General features: G+C 36.0%; 1 protein-coding gene across 1 annotated transcript in view; it reads right to left on the bottom strand.

Annotated features, from left to right (window-relative positions):
• Positions 1-14,889, bottom strand: part of EYA4 (EYA transcriptional coactivator and phosphatase 4) — a 156,930-nt gene that overhangs the window by 123,515 nt on the left and 18,526 nt on the right. Inside the window, exon 2 of the mRNA XM_074862547.1 lies at positions 14,597-14,698. Coding sequence (XP_074718648.1) covers positions 14,597-14,629 — 33 coding nt within the window. The 5' untranslated portion in view covers positions 14,630-14,698. The remainder of the gene's footprint in view (positions 1-14,596; positions 14,699-14,889) is intronic.

Raw genomic sequence — 14,889 nt, 5'->3', positions numbered from 1 at the left:
TGTTCCATGAGCTCCCCCTAGACAACATTTATTTCATTTTTCAAGTAGTACTCAGTCATGGCACTTTGATGTTTTGTTACAGCAGTGGCACTGAAAAGTATAAAACTTGAAAATTAAACACAGTAGCTTAGTGAAACCAAGAGCCAAGGAGCCGTGTCTGTATTATTCACCCCAGCAGGCAGCCATGCTGCATTTCATATTTCTATGTTATTGTATATACTTGGTCAAAGTATCCTCACAGCCGTCATTTACACATTTCGTTACTCTTTTCCCCCATGGATGCTATTTTCCATCTTTTGCTCTCTTTCAGCATTAAAAATTTGCAAGAAAATCACCCATGACCTATACATTCCTATGTATACTCTCCATTGAAAATTTCCCCAGTGAAAATGTAAATCTTTCAAAAGAACCGAGCTAGGTATTACAGATGGTATGAGTATTATATGTTAAAAAAAATAGAGAAAAGGGTTCACCTTTCACCTGTATAACTTTGCCATGTTTTATGTCTCAATATAATTAATGAAGAAACAACACTGTGTCTCAACAGTACAGTATATAGAATGTCATACACAAATGGGGGTATGGATAACACTTTATACACCTCCTGTATATTGAGAAAAATGCTCCACATAAAACTGTCAATGCTAGTGTCATTCTTCTGCACTTCAGACATTGTTTCTGATCTGCAATCTTTCTCTTTAGAGGAATTAACATGCACTTGCTACTAGAGCCTTGCTACTAAAGAGAAGCTGAGAAAAAGTTACAGCAATTCAAAACTGGCATAGTATTTCAGTAAAATAAACAACCTTGTTGGTGTTTTCCATTTTAGCTAAGAGTTACAGGGCAGCCTTGCCTAGAAAGAATTTTGAGATTACCGTGCTTAAGCAGTGATGGCTTCAGTTAAATCCTTCCAGTCCAAGGGAACAGGTAACTAGCGCTGCATAGACACAGAAAGGAAACCATGAAAACCATGCACAGCCAAAACTCGCAAACTGAGTCTCTTCATTTGAACAATAGCTTAAAATACTACTCATGAAGAAAAAGAAACTTTACTGTATTTTGTTCTTCTCACTAACCAGGGAATGGCTCAACTGGAAGAAGACAAAGAAAGTCTGTTGGAAGGATACTGGCTACTAATAATGGCAATAAAGTTTCAAACTCCAAAAAGGGAAGTATCAATTTCCACAGAATAATAAAGGAGAGATTTCCAGTGGGGTTTACCAGCCATGTAATTTTCTCTCCTTTCTCTTCTTTCTTTCTTTCTCTTCTTTCTCTTCTTTCTCTTCTTTCTTTCTTTCTTTCTCTTCTTTCTTTCTTTCTTTCTTTCTTTCTTTCTTTCTTTCTTTCTTTCTTTCTTTCTTTCTTTCTTTCTTTCTTTCTTTCTTTCTTTCTTTCTTTCTTTCTTTCTTTCTTTCTTTCTTTCTTTCTTTCTTTCTTTCTTTCTTTCTTTCTTTCTTTCTTTCTTTCTTTCTTTCTTTCTTTCTTTCTTTCTTTCTTTCTCTTCTTTCTCTTTCTTTCTTTCTCTTTCTCTTTCTTTCTTTCTTTCTTTCTCTTCTTTCTTTCTTTCTTTCTTTCTTTCTCTTTCTCTTTCTTTCTTTCTTTCTCTTCTTTCTTTCTTTCTTTCTTTCTCTTTCTTTTTCTTTCTCTTTCTTTCTTTCTTTCTTTCTTTCTTTCTTTCTTTCTTTCTCTTTCTTTCTCTTCTTTCTTTCTTTCTTTCTTTCTTTCTTTCTTTCTTTCTTTCTTTCTTTCTTTCTTTCTTTCTCTTTCTTTTTCTTTCTCTTTCTTTCTTTCTTTCTTTCTTTCTCTTTCTTTCTTTCTCTTCTTTCTTTCTTTCTTTCTTTCTCTTTCTCTTTCTTTCTTTCTTTCTCTTCTTTCTTTCTTTCTTTCTTTTTCTTTTTCTTTCTCTTTCTTTCTTTCTTTCTTTCTTTCTTTCTTTCTTTCTTTCTTTCTTTCTCTTCTTTCTTTCTTTCTCTTTCTTTTTCTTTCTCTTTCTTTCTTTCTTTCTTTCTTTCTTTCTCTTTCTTTCTTTCTCTTCTTTCTTTCTTTCTTTCTTTCTTTCTTTCTTTCTTTCTTTCTTTCTCTTTCTTTTTCTTTCTCTTTCTTTCTTTCTTTCTCTTTCTTTTTCTTTCTCTTTCTTTCTTTCTTTCTTTCTTTCTCTTCTTTCTCTTTCTTTCTTTCTCTTTCTCTTTCTTTCTTTCTTTCTTTCTCTTCTTTCTTTCTTTCTTTCTTTCTCTTTCTCTTTCTTTCTTTCTTTCTCTTCTTTCTTTCTTTCTTTCTTTCTCTTTCTCTTTCTTTCTCTTCTTTCTTTCTTTCTTTCTTTCTTTCTTTCTCTTCTTTCTTTCTTTCTTTCTTTCTCTTTCTCTTTCTTTCTCTTCTTTCTTTCTTTCTTTCTTTCTTTCTTTCTTTCTTTCTTTCTTTCTTTCTTTCTTTCTTTCTCTCTTTCTCTCTTTCTCTCTTTCTCTCTTTCTCTCTTTCCTTCTTTCTCTTTCTTTCTTTCTCTTTTTCTTTTCCTTCCTTCCTCCCTTCCTTCCTCCCTCCCTCCCTTCCTCCCTCCCTCCCTCCCTTCCTTCCTTCCTTCCTTCCTTTTCCTGAGTTTTACGGTGTACCCATTATGGATAATGTTTTTAAAAATACACTCTTGATTAGACTGGATTATGAATATTGATATTTTCTCTTGTCTTTTTCTGAAACTATGCTAGCAGCAAGTATAATTTTTGAGCACTGCAAAGCACTCAGCTGAAAATTTCAGGTGTTTCGAAATGCTACATCATTCCTGGTTAGACACTGCACCCTGTATTCACTAAAGGCCTCAAGAGAGTCCCTTGAGACTGCTGGAAATCGGAGGAGGACAGCTAGGAGGTCAGCTCCTGCTCTTATGACATGCCAGATGGATTTCTGTAACTGGCGATTTTAAAGAAACCATGCTCCAGCCCTTTTACAACCAGCTGGCATCCTTCCTTTTCAGTGCACACTGTGTTAGGTGAACACAGACAGCAAAGAACTGCCCTGGGATAATTACAGTTACTTGTTAGCTCCACACTCTTCCAGGTAAACTGGGTGAATCTTGCAGCATGATTTGCAGATCCACAATCAGGTCATGTCCGCAGCACTGAGTATTATTGCAAGTTCAGTTATAAATGGTAGTACATTTAGACATAAAATTTTACAGAGGTCTTTTTGATGCACAGTAAGCTCTTCATAAACAGGAGAAATTCGTTTATCTGTGAAGGAATATGTAGTACAAGCTCACTGACCATTATAGTCTGCTTTTTATCATTATGTATTTTAGCATGTAGACCACACCAAGATTTCCTTGTCTGATAAAATATACAATTTTCCATACACCACAGAAGATGAAAGTAGCAATTAGTATGATCTAAACATACTTCTTTTTCTTCTGTCTTTTTTAAGTGCTCACATAAACTCTTTGCAGAGTAACTCTGCTTGACACACTACTGAAAGGCTTTCAACAACTGGTGAATTTTACAGATGCATGACGCAGAAATAATTGCTAGGATCAGGATCTATATAGTTATTCAATTTTTGTAGACATAAAAAAGAAACATCACCAGGCTAACTACAGCTGCATGGTACAGAATGCGTAAAATGCCAATATTCTAAATAATTCTAAGTCTTCTTTTATCAATACGCAGTCATTTAGATAAAAATATAAAGCAGATCTGTAGACTTTCCAAACCTATCAACTGCAGACAAATAAGTCACTTCTTCAAACCTGATTATACTTGGCAGGATGTCCTGCTAGGCAATTATTCAGTCTTACTTATCACAGCTCAACACCATGACTTTCAACAAAACTCTTTATAAGGTTAATGTCCAAAACGGAATACATCCAACAGCATCAGAAAAGCAGATGAAGTGTACCATTATTATTGTAATACATCTGCTACCATAGGCATATTCTAAAATACAGTTTAAACTACATGAACGTAGAGATTTTCAGTAAATAGTTCAGGATAAGATTCTCAAAATGTTAGCTAATTCTACCCTGTTTAAATTAAAATTAGGTATTATTTCAACATGGAAAGTTCAGGCCAATGTTGACTCTTCAGGGAAATCTTATCAGTATGTGTTTGCTTTTGTCAAAGTTAAGTACTATTGAACTCTAGCACTAACAAGAAGGAACTGAACAGTTTATGAACAATCAACGAACAATGCATCACATAACTGTCCTTCGTCCTACAAAAACTATTTCTTCTAATGCTAATTTCATTTTGCAGTTATCTCCAGCTTAAATTTAGCACCTTGCAAGAAAAATGTAAAAACTTCCTTCAATTAATTAAACTCTGGATTCCTTGACTTAAAAGCAAGTCACGCACAAAACTCAGTATGGTATCAACTCCTTGGAAGCCTATGATTTTCAGTTGTGATGCCCTGAAGAGTATGGTTTAAGTTGTCATTTACTACATTTATTAATAAACACATAAATGCATTCTATTTGAAATAATAAACTGATGATATGAGGCCCCTTGCACCTTCAAAGCTATGTGAAAAGGGTATAAAATTAATTTCATTTTTATGAATCTTCTAGATACAGGTGCCACATTACAGAGGCTACAGGTTAGTCCTTACTTTTATAATGAATCTGAGAACATGATAGACAAGTAGTTAGATAACAGGATAAAGAGCAGGATGTCTGGATGTCCATAGTGCATCAAAGCTCTAGCACCACTACAAGAACCACTACAACTACATGGAAGAGAATGCACAGAAAAAGAAATAAACAGATACAGCTCTTAAGATTATTTAGCATAAACTGAACATGTGAATGCACTAATGACTGGTGCTTGAGCTTAGTCTGAGTTACTAATCACTTGAAAAGTAGATAATAGATATTAAATAGAAGATAACAGGTAGCTCAATGTATGACTCTGTGCAAGAAACTGATTAAATGTATATAAAGGGAAACTATGGTTGGATTCAAGCTCCTGAACAGTTAGACCCCTGCATATAAGATCTGACTGACAGCACACAGCATTCACTTTATCTGCTGTATTCCCCTGAGAACAGAGACTCCTGTGCCCAATGCACTGAAGGCTGAGTGAATCTAATCCCTGAAATAAGTGAGATTAAAAGCATCCTGGAATGGCCCATGGCAACCAGCAGGTAAGAGAGTAAAGTTCAGATGGCCATAAGGGGTCAGGGTTGCTCAAGGCCTATACCTGCCAGGCTGTTTAAATAAATGTAATTAACAGGGGTTGATGTAAAACACAGGATAACAAGAAAACCAACTGTTAAGTGTAGAAGACATTGCTCCCTCTTATGGTAAAACCCACTGAAAGGATAGAAATACTCCACAGATTTCACTGCTGAATTGTTTTTATTTCATTATTTCAAAAATTAATATCAAGTTTACTTCACATGTGAAACAAAACAAGCTAAAAAGGAGGAGAGGAAATGACATTCCAGTCAAGCAAATGCCTGAACTGCTGGGAAGCAACATGCTGCACTCAAGGCACAGGCTACTGGAAGAATTTTAGCAGTAGAGTAAGAATCTTTCAATGAGTGGAAAAAAGAGCAAGTAGAGGTTTTTCTAACTGCTTGAGAGACACTATTAGGATCACCATTTAGTGAACAAGTTCTTTCTCACATTTAATCCTACCTGGGCTGATAAATGCACAAATCCTATTTACTCAGAGTCCGTAAAAAGAATTCCTAAAAACGGTTTAAGCACACATTACTCAGATTAACAGCAGATTCTCTTCCTTTTGATGCTACCAAATTCTAACTTCAGCAGGTGCTTTCACAATGAGAAAAGTAACCCCCCACATATTCTCCATTAGCATGAAAAAAAACATGTCAGTTGGCACTGGACAATAGTATCTTATAAATTCTTTCAGAAATTGGTCAGGAAAGCTGCACAGCATACTGAGCATGCTAAAAGTATTACATTAGTAATACATATATAATACCTTAATATGTTGGGCCTTGTTACGCTGCTATTTTTATTCCTGTTAAACAATTTAAAAAAATATTGTAATGTTTCTATTTACTGTAAAGATTTATTTTTTCCAGTGCATACCAGTGACAATTCATATTATAAAGAACATCTGACCACAAGATTGTTCAGATCTCTGTATACAGCTTTTTTTTTCACTACAGGAAAGCGCATTAAACTTTTCAGATTACAATTTATATCAGTCTCAAACACAGAAAGAAATGTCTTCTCTGCCTATTGCCCAGATACAGCTCTATTATCTACTGGTGTCAGCAAAAGAACACACTTGCGTCAACCAGTAAGTCCATTTGAGACTCAGACTTATTCAAAGGCACCTGTGCAAGCCACTACACTTTTCTTTCCCCACTTTTTTTTCCCTCTCTTTTTTGTTTTTGCTTTAATCAATGCATCTGGAAAATGGGAAAACCTATTGACTCCACTGAACCAGAAAAATTTTACTATAGGTGGCCTAGGTTTTCCAAGCTAACTAAATTTTCTGTAAAAAGCCCTTCAATTTCAGGTACAGGTTCTTAAACACCACAGGACTATAGAACTTTTCAGAGCATTTCTCAGCCCCGTTGTTAGTTGACAAATGACAAACACTCAGCTTATTACTGGCTTTGTTCAACAACATTCTGGTCTGGTTTTGCTTTAAATATCATGAAACCAGTGTCACAATGTGGTTAACATATATATATACAAAGAAAGAGATACCATAAACTAGGTTTGTTGCCACATTTAAGGAAAGGCTTGTTCAGTCAGCTCTGGTCTTGGCTGAAATGCACTTAGTTCTCACCTAGAAGTTGCCTTTGTAACAGAGTAACACTCCAACACAAAACTCTGGTCTCTCAGCTGCAATGCTGCTTAATATTTGGGTTGGTGGACCTCTTGGACTAAAGCATGATCACTGCTGAAGTACAAGTGCTCACACATTGCAAAACATGCTACAGCAACAATATTCTCATGTCATCAGGTAGTGTTTTCAGGAGCATGGAGGATGAACCAATCTTAAAACAAATTATTTTGCTAATTAATAAATAACAAAATAAGCAACACAAGTTTTGCATTGGTCCTTCAATGGGATCCTCTGGGACAAGTTCTGCCTTATACTTACATTATGGCAAAACTATTTCCATTCACTGTAGCCGCAATATTTCAACACCTTTAATTTCTCCTTTAAGCTGCTGGAGATTTAACCTAATATAAAAGAGGACAAGGATGTGACTCTGGTTTAATGGGTCTCAATGTGTTTCAGACATACTTTGTAAAATATGAAATTAGATTCTTCATCTAGTGTCATTTTATTAATTAAAAATGTGACACTTCTCCCTGTCATTCTTCAATTTTTTAATGCAAGTTGACTTGCAAGTCAACAACTCAGATACTGAGGTAGAGCTCAGAGAAAAATTACTACAAGGAGAAGAAAGAAACCATGGCTGTTATATGATGCTGAACAAATATTAGCCATAGCCACAAATCATTCAGAAGTATCTGCTAATAAAATATTTCTGAAATTACTGCTTTTATTTTATACTGTATTTCCAAGTCTTTTCCAGAAAAGTATTTAGGGACATGCCTAACTTAAAGCACCTGAGAAATCCCATTGATTTCACTAAGCTTAATCACATCCCTTAAGTCCTACACATTCTTCAGCACACTGCCGCATCAGGACTTTTTACAATATTTAAATGAGAATAAACCAAATATATGTTCAGTGTAATCCATACTTTTCATGTGAAAATGTAGACATAGTCATTTAATAGACGTGAAAGCACTAAGCTTTTAACCTTACAAAATGAAAAGGTTAAAGAAGATTGATTCACTGTCATATTGTCAAATATTTTGTGTGCATTACAGAACTCTGATCCCTTTTTACTGAAGAAGGGAGTACTTCTGGACTTGTTAACATCACCTGACACTGTCAAAATCAGAAGCCTAAGCTGATGGTACAATCACTGTCCCAAGGAAATGATTATCTTTACATTTTGCATTCACAGACAGTACTGATATGGACATCCTTGGAAATTTTGTGAGTAATTCTAAATTAAAATACAATATCTAAATCAAGTAAAAGTATAGCGTTTATAAATTCAACATTTTAAATGCTTGAACAAGTATCATATCTTACAAGCAAAATCCATCTGCAGAGCTTGAAATGTGTCTATCAGATTCTGATGATTTAATGTAAAGAAGCACCATTTATAGGGAGAGGCAATACTTTTATTAGACTGGCTCATATGTTCTAAATCTTATGTATACATGCATATATACAAACCTTTTCTTAGGTGAATAAGCCTTGTTGAAGCTCCAAAGAAGGTCTAAGTTGGCCCAGTTTTCAGGCCTTGAAAAGAAGTTTTTGTACCTGCAAGTTTTTTCCATTTTTTTCCTAGTGGTATTACCTGTTATAATAGAAGTCACCCCTGATATTCCTATAGCATCAGAACTATAATATCACTATTAATACAGAATTCATACTCCAGGAACCCTTGAGCCCTCTGTGCAGAAGATGGTATCTAGTTTGAAGAAAGTTTGTGTAGCTTATGGAAGCAGCAATTTTTCCAAGTAGTTTTATCCCTAAAATTCCAGTCTGGGGCCTCTCTGAAGCCAGGAATACCAGTCATTACGAACTATATAGTAGCTATGTGTCAGTCCTTGTCAGCGCTCCAAGGACAGTATGTGACAACAGAACATATTTCTTTTATTGGTTTCCCTTGTTATTAAACACAGCCCATATAATGCCTTTCCATTTAAACCTCTGATACTGACTTAGTAACATCTTTCAGGAGACAGGTGGAGAGCTGAACCAGAGGAGACATGACAGCGCCAATGTTTGTTTGCCAACCCCTCTTCTCACCCCATCTTGCAAGGTTACAAGCCATGGACATTATTCTGTCACATTCTGTTCAATATTTTTTTAAGAGATTGTCTATTTAGCTTTTAAAGAAAAGTGCTTTCAAATCATAATTTTAATTAACTCAGGAAGAAATGCACATTTCTATTACATGTGTGTTAACAGCGAACATTTTATCTTTGACCAATGCCAAACTGTATTTTGCAATGATATGCAATTCATACAAAACACGAATCAGCTCAGCTTATTCTGCATGTCAAAATGAATTATCTGCTTCTGAGTGTTGTCTCATTTGGTCTGTCCCATTTGGTAAATGAGAAAAATAAAACACATACACAACTACTAATGTAGTTTGGAAAGAGCACCTTCAAATTTAGCACTGGTGGATTATGGTATAGAAATGATAGAATGCTGAAGTCGTAGTGGGCAAAGTAATTAGAAAAACAGTATGTGTTTGCAGAGGTTGTTAAGCCATATGTAAAGGTCTTGCAGTAGGGAAAGAACAACAATGATGTTTCTACCTCAAATTCTTACTAGATTACAGACAAGGAATTATGGTATTACACTTTATTCTTGATGCAGTGTAATTTAAAGTGGGTGATAATTTTGGATCACCTATGGCAAGCCATCTCTCTTTCCCAATTACTGTGTCCACAGAAAGGGGGTAATAAAATACCTAAGTGACTCTCAAACATGGTCTGAAATATACCTTGGAAAAGACACACTGGTTTTCTTTTACTTCAGCTGACTTCACGTTATGGCATTTTTCTTCAATGATTGCTTTTAGTTAAAAGCAAATAATCTTTCATTAAGGCAACTATTTTTTGCTTGCTAAATGCATAATTTCTTCAGAAGGTCCTTGCTTACTGATATTTAATATAGTTCATTGCTCTCATAACAGTGAAATATTTGTGAATACTGCCAGCATTTCATGACCAGAAGCTAGATTAGATAACTTCCAGAGGTCTCTATCAACCAACATTGCTAATTTGACAAGATGAATTGCCTGTAATATTCCAAGTCCTACAAAAACTGGTATCACAGAGATAAGAACGACAACATGCTACGTTGCAATATAGAACAGTCTTCTAAAGTATGACTGACATTTAAAACTCAGTAAAAAGAGTTTAAACTATTTTTCATTTCATTGAAATGAGCTTCAGCTGAAGTTCCCAGGCTGCCCACCCTGGAGCAGGGAAGACTAAATGCTGCAGGCGCAGGGCTCATGCAACACAGAAGTAGCTACAGCTGAAAACTGATCTGCAAGGGGATCACATCTGACACCTTCACACATTAAAACAAAACAAAAACGGGGAAACAACACTGTCCGAAAAGGTTGCCAGGGATTGTCCAGCTGCAAGTAGGGCATAAATGCAAGTAACAGATATGATAGTCTGTATAATCTGATGAAAAACAAATTACTTACCCAGGGCACAATGGAGATGATTGTCCAAACGTCACAAAAATGAAAACCTGTTCGTTCAGGTTTAGCCTCACATCTGCTAGTGTCCTATCCTACAGCACTGCAATCTATTGTTTAATTCTAGGTTAAAATGAAGTAATCTAAATATGCACACTGTTATATAAAAGGGCCAGGGGATGAAATTACACCAGTTTCTAACAAAGCCCTTTGAAATCCTAAACTAGCAAGTTAGAAGCCAAATTATTTTTCTTCTACTAATACTGATTGAACAGCAAATGATGTCTAGAAGAAGATAAAATAAACAGTGTAAAACTTCTGTGGCTCTCAAAATCCTATGTCAGTTTGCTATACCAAGGCACAACTGAAGACTATTTATGTACTAAACATTTATCATTTTATTAGCCATCTCCAAGACTAGTCTTAAAAGACTTGTCTCCTAATTGCTAGATGCTTCATAAATACAAGATCTGTAAAGTTTCCTCTCTCCCATTTCAAAACTAAATAGAAGAATTTTTAACATGCGTCTTTTGAAAAAGCATTTCTAGTTAGAATTCAGTGAAAATCAGCATATTATTTTGAACGAAAGCAATAATAGTAATAAAAAATAAATGTGTTTCATTATAACTTCTACTTTTTTTTTTTTTTTAAGTGTGTATAAAATCCTTGGCAATCACAGTTACTAAGACTACATTTTTACGTAGCTACATCTGTCTGCATAAAACCAATTTATGTGGCTTTAAGTATTCTTTTACTTGATAAGTAGCAGCCTGCACATGGTGACAGACATCACACCAGAATATAAAAAGGACCTTTTGGTTATTTTCTTCTGAGTGAAATACATGTGCTACTATTTTGTTCGATTTCTTTCAGAATACTCATAAACAAATTTCCTTCCTATGCACGATGTACAAGCGTATTGTGTATCTGAATTGGGAAAGAAAAAGAGAGTGTGAGCTCTTTAGGACACACCTTACCCCCCCACCCCCAGCCCCTGCAGAGGGTACAGTACCACTGATGAGCCCCAGCCCACTCCATGCCAGCTGCAGGAACTCCCTGGATCTCAAATGCACCCGATGGATCCCAGCTCTCCTCTGTGCCAGGTAGTAACTTGAATCATTTTCCTGCTGATCTTCAAAATACAGCTATTTACCTATGCGGCTGCATGTAAATACAGGAAAACCGAAGAATAATAAACTCCGCTCTGATTCTGACTCTTTTGATCACTGTACAATCTAGATTAAGACTAGATTCCCCCACTTCTACCGCATGGGACCAGGAGTGAGAAGGCAAAGGGAAGCAAGCACGACAGATTTCTCAGCACAGAGGCTCTACAGTATGACAAGCAGGCAAGGAGACCGACTTCTGGTCAGTCGGTGCATGAGGATTTATAATGTAGCAGGAGCAAGGAATTTACTACAAATAAAAATAGGGAAAATAAATAAATTAGTGGCAATGCAATAAATAGTGTATATATTGCATCTAATCAAGCTGATATCTTAGAGAACACAGCAGCTGCTCAATTCAGTCAAATGCAAGTCCTTAGAGGCTCAGAGAACAGGGGTGCACTTAGATTTCTGAAGCAGCATGTGGTCATGCAGTTACTGCTCTGAGACAAAAGTGGAAGTTTATTTTTTACACAGCAACAGGGATGCTGTGGAACTGCTCATAACTATGATCCTATCAGTTTCACCTGACTGTGATATGGTTAAAGGACAGGAATCATAGAACCAATCATTTCTTATTAATGTATTTTAAAAGAATAGAAGACAGAGCAAGCAACAAAAACCTGAGTTAAAACAATAGTAGGAATATCAGAATTATGAAGAAGACTGTCACAATAAAAGCTACACTACAGTCCATACTTCAGGAGGATGACCTACTTGCAGAAATTAGAATACTTTCTTTTCTTTAAAATAAAACTTGAAAATTAGCTTTGTTAACCTAACCCAAGTAAATGTGCCTGGCCTCTGTTCCCAAGGATGAAAAGTTCTGAACAGACTGCCCAGGTAAATTAATTCAATAAAGGAATCTCTCTATTCAGAAAACTAAATTCCATCAAACATACTATCCAACAGCAAGTACCTTCTAACCCATCTCGGTTGCAAAGACAGGCAGTTTTTCAGGTAACCAAGGACTAGAATATTCGGTACAAGGTGCCAGCACAAGTTTGAGCACAGGTCTTGCATTCATGCTTATTCACACAATCTAATATGCTTCCAGCAGCAGCTAGATCCTTAGGCTCCTTGAATTTCCATGGTCTAAATCCTACACACCCAGCTCCCAGAGAGGAATCGTGAAGCTGGAATGAAGCACCTAGGCTCCTTGAACATGTCAAGAACCAAAAATTCTGCTTGATGAGCAGAAACTGCCTAGAGCTAACCAGTACAAAACACATTAACCACTACAAAACACCAGGGCAGTACAAGCAGAAGGGCTGTAGGATATACATCTGATACTTTCCTCAAGCTTAAACCACCAAAGCCTCGACTAGAGAACACCCCCTTCTACCTGGGATCTCTAGCCCACAGTCCTGTCCCGTGGCTTTTAAACAACTAAGCCAGAAACATTTTCTTTTTTAAAACTTGGCTGTGAGAGGAGTTTAACCATGATATAATAGTGAAAAGGCTTTCGACGTGGAGAAATAAAGGTTCAGTATCTGCTCTAGGCAGACCACAATTCCTTTTCCCAGGACAGTGCCCAACACCTTGGTGAGATCCTAGTCTGGGTGCACACCTGGATGAAGTGACTGATGAAAGGGGACTCTTCCCATCCATTACATTGAAGTTCTGCCACTGTTCAGCAAGACCAAGACGAATAAACTCATGTCTTGAATCACAATTTTCTGTGACACTAACAACAGCATAAGGACAGCAAATCCTATCTCCATATGCAACATGGCACAGATTTCACCTCAATTCATACTCTGCAAGGCTGTTCTCACATCTTAGCATAAAGCTATGTAGTAACGATGAAAAATACTACAGAAATTAGACTACGATAAGGTAGTAAAATAGCTACTAAAGTATGCATTTATCAGGCATCCAGTGGTGCAAAAACATTTTAACTACTATGAAAACACATTTCTGCACTAAACTGGCTCGTCTACTTCCTATTAATAACCATGCTATGTATGCTGCACAGAATAATTGTTTCACAAACTATGAGAGAAGAACTTCTGCTTAATCTTTTATGACCTTTATAAAACTTTATTAAATTATGAAGCCATGTAGCTTTTACATGCTCTAGAGTTTTGGTTGGGAACAGTTTAAATACATAAACACGTGCAGCTGTCCCAAGTAGTGCCACCATGGTGACTTAAGACACTGTTAAAACTTTCCAGTTCTGTACCATTTTAAATCAGTAATAAAACTCTAGTCCAAGATAGTCTCAGATAGGAGTTATCCAGTCAGGAGGAAAGTACTCCTAATTAAAGAAAATTACTGACATTTTAAAAATACATGCAACTCTTCTCAGTTCCTTGCACTTGTGTAAGCTGTAAAAGTCTCTGCTATAAAAAAATATTTTAAAACTAGTTTATTACGTGGATAACCTAGAAATAGAAATACAAAATCCCTTTATTGATCTTTAGTACACTAAGCCCAAGCTGAGGCTCATGGGGATCACGGTACTTGCAAAATCTGCCAGTAATGTGACCACTAGAAATTAAGATGTTAACACCAAAGTCAATACTTTGGATGGAAAGCCCAGACAACTTTAACTTTGATAGGAGCATGCTGCCTCCTCAGAACTGCAGCCTGGTGGTAAGGAAGTCTGGAGACCACATCCTTAAAAGAAAGGAAAAATTAGAACAGAAAAAGAAGAAATGTCCACCCCATTTTTCCCAGCCATTTCATCAATGACAAGGGGAATCTCTCTCTGACATGGAACAGAGAGATACACTGCCAATTTTTACAATCCCCTTGAAATCCAAGACAGTCCTGAAACAATTCATGTATGTCATCTGCCACAGTCTGAAATTGCTTGTTTGCATTTTTGGTAACTCCTGCTTTGGCAAAATTGACAGACAACTATGGATATACAGTTTGATACAATTATTTGAACAAGGCATACCACTGTGCAACTTTTTAATATTTTATCCTTCCAATGTACCTTAATTATATCCATCAGCCCTCCAATGATTCTAGTTCTGCAAAATCCTATATAACTATGATCTTTTACCTTTCAACAGGTAAAAAAGATTAAAACCACTTATTTCATGTATGAACTAAGAAAAGGTTTGGATCTAGAAGCTCAGAAACTTTTCCCAGATCTTACTATAATTCTCAAATCTGCAATAAAATCCCTTCAAACGCAACTTGAATAGAGTCCAATTTATTCCATACAGTTCAGCAACATTTGTACTTACTGACTGTTCACTTAGATCCTGAGAGTCTTCCATGGAGGTTATTCACCCTTCTTTTCCCCCACAAGTAGAAATTCTCTTCCTTTCAATTTACAGCTCAGTAGTCTAAATTAAAAAGAAGAGAAAAAAATAACATGTCAGTCTGTGGTCCTCACTTCTAAGGCAAATCTGCAATAAACAAACAGTTCCCATTGACTTCTGTAAAGCCTAATTTCATGTAAAATGTTTCAACACCTCCAGTATTATTTTGGGAAGCTATCTAAAATACACCAACAGAAACAGGAACACACTTAAGT

This window comes from Strix uralensis, chromosome 3, assembly GCF_047716275.1.
Source record: "Strix uralensis isolate ZFMK-TIS-50842 chromosome 3, bStrUra1, whole genome shotgun sequence".
Taxonomy (NCBI): domain Eukaryota; kingdom Metazoa; phylum Chordata; class Aves; order Strigiformes; family Strigidae; genus Strix; species Strix uralensis.
The sequence above is the reverse complement of the archived record's forward strand: the minus strand, read 5'-3'. Positions and strand labels throughout refer to the sequence as shown.